The 12,325-nt window shown below is 46.6% G+C and overlaps 1 protein-coding gene across 1 annotated transcript in view; it reads left to right on the top strand.

The window, feature by feature from the left end:
* Positions 1 to 7,951: 7,951 nt before the first annotated feature.
* Positions 7,952 to 12,325, top strand: part of LOC117521429 (kinesin-1 heavy chain-like) — a 131,683-nt gene continuing 127,309 nt past the window's right edge. Inside the window, 1 exon segment of the mRNA XM_034182724.1 lies at positions 7,952 to 8,305. Within this exon segment, the coding sequence (XP_034038615.1) occupies positions 8,180 to 8,305 (126 nt within the window). The 5' untranslated portion in view covers positions 7,952 to 8,179.

Consider the following 12,325-nt stretch of genomic DNA (forward strand, 5'->3'; position numbering starts at 1 on the left):
CAAAGCGTCTGTCACTTGACGGATGCAACAAGACAAACCAACACTGGGAGGGCGGTGGGGGAAAGCCCAAGGAGGCGGGAAAACCGAGACCAGGGCAGCACACAGGGGGCCTATAGGGCAGGAGACCCCACGGATGACCAACAATATGGCTGATAATGGCCCAGGAAACCAAAGGGCTGTAAACCGGGCGAAAGGCAGTCATGGGAGGCTGCCCACACGGTGTGACCTGGTGCATTGGTAGATTAGGTGACCGGCGTAAAGCCAGGTCCGGAGAGCGTCCATGAAGCGTATCACAGACCATGATAGAACCAGGGAACTGACTCTTGTGGACAATGATCCCAGAGGAACCACGAGGAATGGGCTTAAAAGGGAACCACCAGGAACCCCACTGGGAGGGAACAAAATGCTTACTGCGGGAGCACACAAAATGAAGAAAACAAAACAACAGAACCCCATAAAACCAGATCCAATCAGCATCCAAAAGCAAACGCCAGATATCTCTTTGAACAAACGAACAAGGGAACCAGTGGCGCAACATACCTGATAGTGGTACAGCAAGTTTGGCAAGAGCATAAAGAAGAACATCCAAGGAGAGTGTAAGCAAGGCAGTAAAGCGTTTCATCCAAAGATAAAAGTCCTGTATCCAAATAAGTCCAGAACCACCAAGAGCAGACAAATCCCGAATCCAAACCTCAAGTTTTAACGAGTGGGGGAACCAGAATTCAAATCTGCACTGATGATGCTTTAATACTTCACATGAGGTGTTTAAGAGAGAATGAAAAGAGAACATATATGGGGCACACTGCAAAATCCACAAACCAAAAAGGTTCAGGCCACAATTGCAACTCAACCACAAAGAAGAAATCCCTCCTGAGAATGGCCTAATTTTGAAAATCCTTCCCTTCACAAAACATAATTGAATTGTCCAGATAAATGCGTGACATGAGTCAAATGGGAAAAACAATCCAGGGACCAAAGGATGGATTCAGATTGGGTGGAGTTAAATCCCACAAAATTACAACCCTTTACCAGGGAGGACCTGAAGAACAAAATTATGCTGCAGCTTATCATTAACCAGATCATAATCATTGACATTAGAAGGTGCTTACCAGAAAACCATCCCAGGGGCTGACATAATGCTTCAAACATATTTCTGGCAGGTTTCCAAGGAAACAGTTTCAGGAGCTGACGTGGTGCGTTGAACAGCTTTCCCACAGATCCAAAAGAAAACCATTTCAGGTTCACAAGTGGCGTTTGTAAAACATTCTTAAATGACTTGCCGGAGAACCATTTTAGGAGAAATTGTGGCTCTTTTAAAAGATTTTTCACAACCACAAAGACATGAACACAGATCAGCATTAACCAGAAATTAAAAGAAATGTCACTGACCGTTCCTTTAAAACGGTCCCAGAGTGTCTTTCTCCAGGTGGACATAGGCGGTGGAGCCGGACGAGGTGGTTCTGGACCGGCGGGTCTGATCAGCGGCGCGCGCATCGCGCCCGCAGGTGCCGTTGCTGCTTGACCTGGCTCGTTCAGCAGCCGCCGAGGGTGGATCTGCAGCGAGACTGGAGTTGGTCACAGGTGGCGATGAAGTGGAGTAGACCGGTAAACACACAGCCGGTGTGACAGAGGCAGCAGTTTCGCATGACGTCACCAGCGGCGCGGCCGCTTCACACGCGGAAGCAGGGTCAGCTGCAGCTGGCAGAGAAGCAGAGCAGGCTGTGGATGGTTTCGATGACGACGTAGTGGATGTAGAGTGCGCTGAGACGTGATCAGCTGATGCCGCTGTGAGCGCAGTGCCGGGTGGCGTAAACGACTCAGGTCTGGGAAGCGCCGCCAGCGTAGCTGTGGCTACACACGCTGAGGCGGAGCAGGCAGGTGCAGCCATGGAGGTGGAGAGTTACCCCAAGGAGGAAGTCGAGGTTGTCTCGGAAGTGATTACCAGTGGTGGCGTGCTCGTTCCCACAGGCTCAACTGGCATCAGCGAGGGCGCAAATGGTCCCAAAGGACGGGTGGGCGTGGCTGCCAGAAAGTGGTCGGCCAAAACGGGAGCTGCGGTGATCGTCGGCGTCGTAATCTCTGAAGGTGGAGCTTGTGATGTCGGCTGAGGAACTCGTTGGTTCCAGGGCTTTGGCACCGGAGTTTCCCGGCGCGGATGCGCTGGCGTATCTGCGTCTGAGGTGAGTGGTTCTGCCGGATTCAGATGAGTGACAACGAAGGTCACCTTGTTCCTCCATGGAGCAGGTTTCGGAGGGATCTGGAGCAAGATTGGTTTCAGTGGCTGCGTTTCTGGAACAGGTGGCAGGAGGTGAGCAGCTGGCTCCTGTGCCGCTGCGCGCAAAGGTGGAGCGAGAGCAGCGTCGGAGAGCGTGATGACACGTGGTTCTTCACAGCAGGTGGCGGTAAGTTCAGACTCAAACAGGAAATCCATGGGGTCCTGGATACAGGGAGAGACCCAGCCCTGCTCAAACTGCAATTTAATGTCCATTAGCTCTGGGAATGTGGTTAACAGCTCAGGCTCGGCTAAAAAGACCTGTTCAAGAGCTGAGAAAATGCACCGTTTGCTCCGCAGGCTGTGGCAGTCCTGATACTCAAAAAATAAGTCTTGTAATTTAAATAAAGATGTAGCCATGTTCTGTAGTGCTAACTGCTCTGATTCTGATTCTTCTTCCTCGTCAATATCAGTCCAGTCTGACTCGTCGTCGTCAGACGGTATGTAGGCCTCCAGATGCTTCATCCATTCTGGAAGCTTCTGTTCACAAAAAACATCATCCAGGCTTAGAAGCTCTGGGAAATAGTCAAATAGCCAAGGATTTGCACTCACAAGCAAGCTTGGTCAAGGTAATCAAACTTTTCTCCTGGAGCGTAACAGTCACGAAAGCAGACAAAAAAAAAAGAGAGATCAGCAAAAATCCTCTTTATCACCTCGATATCTGGGAGCACAGCAACAGAGTCCAAGGCAGGAGTGGAGCTTGCGGGGTCCATGTTCTGGCCAGTTTGTACTGTCAGAACGGGCGAGGGCCCGTCTACCATGGTGGCTGGACCCGCAATGCAAACTCCCGGACTAAGCTTAGGTGTAGGAGAAAACATGGTCTTTATTCCAGGCTCTGGTTCGGTACACATGTGATCGAGCAGAAGAGCAGAGGTACAATCAGGATCAGGCAAAAACGCAGTCATGGTTGAGCAGGGATCAGAGGCACGAGCAAACACAGACATCCGGGACAAGGCAAAAGGCATGGTCAAGGAAAACAGAGCAGAGGTACGATACACGGCGAAGCAAAACTCAGAACTGACAAAGGCGCTGGAATGTGTACCAGACAACAAACTGGCAGTGAACTGTGAGACTGTGATGGTTTAAATAAGGAGCAAACAAATTAGGGTGATGTGAAGCAGGTGCGTGGAAGTCTCTGGAAGGGGGCGTGACCGGGGGAGCCAAAGGTTGTGCAGAGTACAAGATAGTGAAGGAAGGAAAGCACAGAGTGGAGTGAAGTAACAGACAAAGACACATGAGCTGGAACAAGAGTGGGAGTGAATGAAAACACAAAGCAAAAATAAACAAGGTGGGAAACAAAGACATGGGGCAGGTGCAGGACGTGGAGTGAAAATAAGTAACTGGGCATGAGACAAGGAACAAAGACATGATGGGAGGTGCGAAGTGGAAACAAATGGCAAAAACAGAACAGAGCAAAATTGGAAATCATGGTCAGAATATCATACAACAACAGGCACCAAAATCAAACATGAGCAAGAGTACAAAAGCAACTAGAACTGATCAGGAAATCAATACAAAAGCAGAAATAAACAGGAACAGACTAATAAACAGAAATCAAAACCCGATATAAGTATAACAGAAAACAGATGAAAGCTAAATGATAAACAATGAAAACACAAACCGGCTGAACAAAACTAGAACAGAACTGGACAATGGCTAAAGTATGGAAAGTAACAACGTGATAAGAAAAACATAACAGAATAACTCATGATGAAAATAATTACTGACAAATCCAAGCTGAATTAGACGGAAAACCACAAAAAGGGGAAAAACAAGGGCTCAGCGCCCTGACCCGGCCAAATCCCTGACAGAAATGTTGCTGTCATCACAACGTTTCCCCTCATAAGACTATTATTTGACATAAAGTAGAGACTATTGGGAAGAATTGGCTTGATAAAAGTATCATTTTTGTGTGTAATCTCTTCAACAATGATGCTTAGTTATGAATGTTTTCCTATTAAATCTTTCCCGATAACAAGTAAAGAATTTAACTGGGTTGCATAAGCTATGCATCAACGTTTGTGCTTAGTCATGAAAAGTCATAATCAATATGAAGAAGTGATAGGAGTAGAGTCTCAGTTAATGATTAATGGTATTGACATATTGGACCTTAAATGCAAGAATAAACATATTAGGAACATGTTCAGAATCAGATCAGAATCAGAAGAAGTTTATTGCCATTGCCAGTGAACAGGATTCACAGACTAGGAATTTCCTTCGGTACAATGGTGCAACATTAAGAAGAGATAAAATGCTAAGATAAAATATAACATATGTGTCAAAATAAGGTAAAATATAAGATAAAAAAAAGAAATATGAAATGTGAAAGGCTGTGTGCAACAGAAAAACAGAGAAACAGAAAAAACAGTGCAGTGGGAGGAGTGCAATTAAAAACCAAAGTACATTGTCTAAAGTGACCCGTGATAAAATGAGAAAGTGACAGAGTTAAGCTTAAGGTGACTGAGTTATGAGGTGTTCATGAGTCTAACGGCAGAGGGGAAGAAACTGTTCTTATGGCGGGAGGTTCTGGTCCGGATGGACCGTAGCCTCCTGCCCGAGGGGAGTGGTTTGAACAGACCGTGTGCAGGGTGAGAAGGGTCAGCTGTGATCCGACCTGCTCGGCCCTGAGTCCTGGAGACGTGCAGGTCGTGGAGAGATGGAAGACTACAGCCGATCACCTTCTCAGCAGAGGCCACAATGCGCTGCAGTCTGTGTCTGTCCCTGGCTGTGGCCCCGGCGTACCACACCGTGATGGAGGAGCAGAGGATGGACTCGATGATGGCCGTGTAGAACTGCACCATCAGCTGGACAGGCAGCTTGGCCTTCTTCCCTTCTTGATGAGGGAGCTGATGGTTGACTCCCACTTGAGGTCCTGGGTGATGGTGGTGCCGAGGAAGCGGTGACAGACCACAGTGGTGATGGGGCTGTTGGTGAGGGCGAGGGAGGGCGGGGGGGCTGTGGCTTTCCTGAAGTCCACGATCATCTCCACTGTTTTCTGGGCGTTGAGCTCCAAGTTGTTGCTGCTGCACCAGGTCATCAGACGGTCCACCTCCCTCCTGTAGGCAGACTCATCCCCATCCGAAATGAGTCCGATGAGGGTGGTGTCATCCGCAAACTTGATGAGCTTTACAGAGTCGTGGCTGGAGGTGCAGCAGTTAGTGTAGAGGGAGAAGAGCAGAGGGGAAAGGACACAGCCCTGTGGAGATCCTGTGCTGAGAGCCCGAGTGTTCGAGACATTTTTTCCCAGCCTCACACGCTGACTCCGGTCCGTCAGGAAGTCTGTGATCCACCTGCAGGTGGAGTTGGGCATGTGGAGCAGAGAAAGCTTGTCCTGGAGCAAAGCTGGAAGGATGGTGTTGAATGCAGAGCTGAAGTCCACAAACAGGATCCTAGCGTAGGTTCCTGGGGAGTCCAGGTGCTGCAGGATGAAGTGCAGGGCCAGGTTTATGGCGTCATCTACAGACCTGTTGGCTCTGTAGGCAAACTGCAGGGGGTCCAGGAGGGGGTTGGTGATGGACTTCAGGTGGGATAAAGCCAGGCGTTCGAAGGTCTTCATGACTACAGACGTGAGAGCCACAGGCCTGTAGTCATTAAGTCCAGTGACGCGTGGTTTCTTGGGGACTGGAACTATGATTGAGGACTTGAAACAGACTGGAACATGGCATGACTCCAGGAAGGTGTTGAAGATCCCCGTGAAGACTGGGGCCAGCTCATCAGCGCAGTGTCTCAGGGTGGCAGGAGAGACACAGTCTGGGCCCGGGGCCTTACGTGGATTCAGCCTTTTGAAATGTCTCCTCACGTCCTCCTCTTGGACCGAGAGGGCAACAGGGGGAGTGGGGAGGGCAGCAGTGAGAGGGGGGAGGTCCAGAGTGTTTGACTATCCAGTTGTGTGGGGGGTGGGGAGGTGTGAGTCCTTGTCTTCAAAGCGTGAATAGAAGACGTTCAGGTCATTGGCCAGCTTGAGGTCGTCAATAGAACGAGGTGCTTTGGGCTTGTAGTTGGTGATCTCTTTCAACCCCCTCCACACAGAGGCCGAGTCGTTGGCAGAGAACCTTTGCTGCAGACGTGAACTGTACATGGATTTAGCCTTTGCACACCTCCTTGCTAAATCTGTACTTTGCACCTCTATAGCTGTCTCTGTCTCCTTCTCTGAAAGCCACCTCTTTCTGCTGACGGAGCTGCTGGAGTTTAGGTGTGAACCAGGGCTTGTCATTGTTATATCTCACCCTGGTATGCTGTGGGATGATGCTGTCTTCACAGAAATGAATATATCAATCAATCAATTTTTTTATATAGCGCCAAATCACAACAAACAGTCGCCCCAAGGCGCTTTATATTGTAAGGCAAGGCCATACAATAATTATGTAAAACCCCAACGGTCAAAACGACCCCCTGTGAGCAAGCACTTGGCTACAGTGGGAAGGAAAAACTCCCTTTTAACAGGAAGAAACCTCCAGCAGAACCAGGCTCAGGGAGGAGCAGTCTTCTGCTGGGACTGGTTGGGGCTGAGGGAGAGAACCAGGAAAAAGACATGCTGTGGAGGGGAGCGGAGATCGATCACTAATGATTAAATGCAGAGTGGTGCATACAGAGCAAAAAGAGAAAGAAACAGTGCATCATGGGAACCCCCCAGCAGTCTACGTCTATAGCAGCATAACTAAGGGATGGTTCAGGGTCACCTGATCCAGCCCTAACTATAAGCTTTAGCAAAAAGGAAAGTTTTAAGCCTAATCTTAAAAGTAGAGAGGGTGTCTGTCTCCCTGATCTGAATTGGGAGCTGGTTCCACAGGAGAGGAGCCTGAAAGCTGAAGGCTCTGCCTCCCATTCTACTCTTACAAACCCTAGGAACTACAAGTAAGCCTGCAGTCTGAGAGCGAAGCGCTCTATTGGGGTGATATGGTACTACGAGGTCCCTAAGATAAGATGGGACCTGATTATTCAAAACCTTATAAGTAAGAAGAAGAATTTTAAATTCTATTCTAGAATTAACAGGAAGCCAATGAAGAGAGGCCAATATGGGTGAGATATGCTCTCTCCTTCTAGTCCCCGTCAGTACTCTAGCTGCAGCATTTTGAATTAACTGAAGGCTTTTCAGGGAACTTTTAGGACAACCTGATAATAATGAATTACAATAGTCCAGCCTAGAGGAAATAAATGCATGAATTAGTTTTTCAGCATCACTCTGAGACAAGACCTTTCTGATTTTAGAGATATTGCGTAAATGCAAAAAAGCAGTCCTACATATTTGTTTAATATGCGCTTTGAATGACATATCCTGATCAAAAATGACTCCAAGATTTCTCACAGTATTACTAGAGGTCAGGGTAATGCCATCCAGAGTAAGGATCTGCTTAGACACCATGTTTCTAAGATTTGTGGGGCCAAGTACAATAACTTCAGTTTTATCTGAGTTTAAAAGCAGGAAATTAGAGGTCATCCATGTCATAAAACTGTCAATGTCTATAAGGAAGTTTATTAAAGAGAATTAATGTTAAAGAATCCCTTATATATATATATATATATATATATATATATATATATATATATATATATATATATATATATATATATATATATATATATATAATGTTTTGTTTATTTATTTTATTTTATTATTTTATTTTGTTTGTGCCACAAGGAGGGGAAGGAGGAGGTGACGTCATCGGGCTCCACATCCACAGCGGCAGTGGGCGGGGCCGAGCTCATCCACCGGTGTCATGGCTTCCTAACAGGACGGGAAGCGCCTGAGAGGAAAATACTTCGTCAAAACAAAGATTTTTTTGTTCAGAGCCCTGCAAATTAGCGCCTTGAGTTTGGGACAGAGGGGCCCGGCCTCCCTGCTCGTGCCCCGGTTCCGGGATCTGCCGTGTTTCGTGAGTGTGTGTTTGGGTTGGCGGACGGCGGAAGATGGCCGACCCGGCTGAGTGCACCATCAAAGTGATGTGCCGCTTCAGGCCGCTGAACAGCTCCGAGGTGGTCCGAGGCGACAAATACATTCCCAAGTTTCAGGGCGAGGACACGGTTGTTATCTCGGTGAGTTGTTTTCTCGTGGATCTCGTAGAATAGCCCGGCGGAGAGCGTCCGGTTTGCCCGGGAGCTGTGCTAGTTAGCTCCTTAGCATTTTAGCTAACGTCAGTAAACGTTGACCTGTTCGCGGCCCAGATCCACTAAAAAAACACACAGAGTGACATAAATCTCACGCTTTGTGAGGGGGCGATAGTTATCTTAATCAGTTCGGCTGCATTTTCATAAATCCATTATGAATTGTTAATGTGGCCCTGAAATATCCCTCAGCTGCTCTGAGGTCCAACAAAGCAACAAACACGTCGACTGACACCTGTTAAAATACTCTTTAGTCCTCACGTTCATAAAGAGGTATCTCTTAATTATGGGCGTCAGCTAGCTGTGTTTTGACCACAGTTAGCTGACAGATTAGCTGGCCTCGGCTAACTGACTCTTATGTGGACAACACACACATTTAATATTAAAGTAATGTGCTTTTATCAAGTAACTGGTGAACAAAATGGGAACGTCAAAATAACAGCATGTAAAGTTTCTGTGAAGTCTCAGTTGTCCCGGTGGTTTCCATAATAGAGAAGCTTGAATCTTCGACTGGACTGGGTTGCTAGACACAAGGACGTTTCGCTTCAATTCGCAGAAGCTTCCTCAGCTAAAAGACTACCAGAGCAAGAATTTTAGCTGAGGAAGCTTCTGCAGTTTGAAGCGAACCGTCCTTGCGTCAAGCAACCCAGTCCAGTCGAAGATTCAAGCTTCTCTACTATCAGCATGGAAAGAAGTCACACTTGCTTTCCACAATGAACTGTGTGCCACAGCAACCAGTACCAAGGGTAAAACAAAGACAGCATCATGCCATTTCTGTCATTTATTTGTGCACAAAGCAGTGCAAACATGGAGGATTCAGTTCAATTTATTTTCATTTATACAGTGCCAAATAACAAATTTGCCTCAATGTGCTTCACGCATGTAAGGTCTAACCTTACCAACCCCTAGAGCAAGCACACAGACCACAGTGGTAAGGAAAAACTCCTGATGATTTGAGAAAGAAACCTCAAGCAGACCAGACTCAAAGGTACGGACACAGTAGACAATACAAATATTCAGGAAATTTTGGGCGTCCATGCTGGGTTACAGGACGGGAGGCCTGCAGAAGAAGACACCCACTCCCATCTCTGGATGGAGCTGCACCTCGAACACAGAGAAAAAAAAACACAGGCGGCAGAAAGACAACAAAAAAACAGAAGAAATACTAAGGTGATCGCCGGCCACTAGCTCTGTGCTTCGCTAAAAGACCCAGACTTTAGATGAAGTTGAGGCCGCGGCCTGCTGTCTTTACTAATAAGATGAATTTAAAAAGGGTAGAAAGCATAGTGACATACTATGCCAGTAAAAGTGAGTCCCTTCAGCCGCTCCCTTGTTTTGCACTCGGGGTCGCCACAGCAAATCCAAGGTGGATCTGCATGTTGAATTGGCACAGGTTTTATACCAGATGCCCTTCCTGATGCAACTCCACATTACATGGAGAAATGTGGCAGGGGTGGGATTTGAACCCGGAACCTTCTGCACTGAAACCAAGCGCATTAACCACTTGGCTGCCAGTATGCTAGCCATATGAGAGGTAAGATAAGTGCGTCTTAAGTCTGGACTTAAGACTGGTCTCCACAGAATCTGACTGTTTTATTGATGCAGGGAGATCATTCCACAGAACAGGTGCACATTAAATGAAAGCTCTGTGACCCACAGACTTTTTATTCACCCTAGGGACACAAAGTAGTCCTGCACCCTGAGAACGCAGAGCCCGGACCGGTACGTAGGGTTTAATTAGGTCATAGGTTAATAGCAGAATCTTAAAATCTGATCTCACAGTGACAGGAAGCCAGTGAAGAGACACCAAAATGGGTGTAATGTGGTCAAACTTTCTGCTTTCTGGGTGATCTGTTGTTTTAATCAACTGTGAGGGACAGGCAGTGTTAAGGGTCCCAGTAGCTGGAGGGGGCCAAGGAGATGCCCACATTTCACCTGGCTACTGCAGATAGATTAGTACAGTGATTCTCAACCGGGGGTGCCGCGGCACCCTAGGGTGCCGTGATCAATCGTCAGGGGTGCTGTGGGCAGTTATCAAATATCACCATTATTGGGTGTATGTGCTGTAATAGTGTGGCAGATGGTGTAATGCTCTTTTATTCCAGTAGATGGCAGCAAAGCGCGCAGTAGAGTTGAGCCGTGTGCCGACAAGGAGGCGTGATCGCCATTTTAATTCCGGGCAAGTTAGTGATTTGTGTGCATAGAAGTTCACTTAGTTTCGTCAAGAAACAGGTGGAATATGCCGGAAAGCTGCGCATGTTGGCAAAGTCACAAACGGAGGAGCAAGGGAGACAATATTTCCTTCCATAGGTAAGTGGTTTTGGTTATTGTTGTCACTTTGACCGTGATATTTGGATGATAAACAGCTGTATGTCTCCTGCCGTACCTGTGTCGCCCAATGACACGGATCATTAATTTCACTTATGTGTAGTTAATATTTTCCACTGCTAGACCAATGTCTAGTTAAAATTCTTGTCGTTAGTGACTAAAAATTGTTTGACAAGACTGGGGAGTTTTTTTTTTTTTTTTTTACACCTTAAAATAATGAGATTAATGACCCGCGCTGTGCTGCCACACAATCAATCAATCAATCAATTTTTTTATATAGTGCCAAATCACAACAAACAGTTGCCCCAAGGCGCTTTATATTGTAAGGCAAGGCCATACAATAATTATGTAAAACCCCAACGGTCAAAACGACCCCCTGTGAGCAAGCACTTGGCCACAGTGGGAAGGAAAAACTCCCTTTTAACAGGAAGAAACCTCCAGCAGAACCAGGCTCAGGGAGGGGCAGTCTTCTGCTGGGACTGGTTGGGGCTGAGGGAGAGAACCAGGAAAAAGACATGCTGTGGAGGGGAGCAGAGATCGATCACTAATGATTAAATGCAGAGTGGTGCATACAGAGCAAAAAGAGAAAGAAACAGTGCATCATGGGAACCCCCCAGCAGTCTACGTCTATAGCAGCATAACTAAGGGATGGTTCAGGGTCACCTGATCCAGCCCTAACTATAAGCTTTAGCAAAAAGGAAAGTTTTAAGCCTAATCTTAAAAGTAGAGAGGGTGTCTGTCTCCCTGATCTGAATTGGGAGCTGGTTCCACAGGAGAGGAGCCTGAAAGCTGAAGGCTCTGCCTCCCATTCTACTCTTACAAACCCTAGGAACTACAAGTAAGCCTGCAGTCTGAGAGCGAAGCGCTCTATTGGGGTGATATGGTACTACGAGGTCCCTAAGATAAGATGGGACCTGATTATTCAAAACCTTATAAGTAAGAAGAAGAATTTTAAATTCTATTCTAGAATTAACAGGAAGCCAATGAAGAGAGGCCAATATGGGTGAGATATGCTCTCTCCTTCTAGTCCCCGTCAGTACTCTAGCTGCAGCATTTTGAATTAACTGAAGGCTTTTTAGGGAACTTTTAGGACAACCTGATAATAATGAATTACAATAGTCCAGCCTAGAGGAAATAAATGCATGAATCTCTGTGCACACACACCACTGACTTCATGAATGAAACTCGGTCAATAAAGGATAATTGTGTAAAAATATAATATATATAAATGTATTGTAATGGTTTTAGGAGCCGCGCTGCGTTGAACAGCAGCAGCTCAGCCGAGCAGCGTAGCTTATCAGCACAGATCTGTGTAACTTTCAACACTAATATTTGAGAATGTGTGTGTGTCAGAGTAAGTTTAATACTTTCCTGACATAATTTAATGTAATTTAATTTTACTGGCTCGATATCCAGGACAAAATGGCATTTTAACACGTATTTTGCGAGCATTTTTCTGAGTGTGTTCAGTCGCAAATCTCCATTGAAAATGCATTAACATCCGGGTACTTCGTCAATATTTTTCCCGGGTAGGAGACGTCATGTCGCTGTCCATGAAGGGACGTTTTCGTTTAGTGTGCAGCGTTGGGACTGCACTCTCTAGTTCTTATATACGCTCCATGA

Source organism: Thalassophryne amazonica, chromosome 12 (genome assembly GCF_902500255.1).
Source record: "Thalassophryne amazonica chromosome 12, fThaAma1.1, whole genome shotgun sequence".
NCBI classification, from domain to species: domain Eukaryota; kingdom Metazoa; phylum Chordata; class Actinopteri; order Batrachoidiformes; family Batrachoididae; genus Thalassophryne; species Thalassophryne amazonica.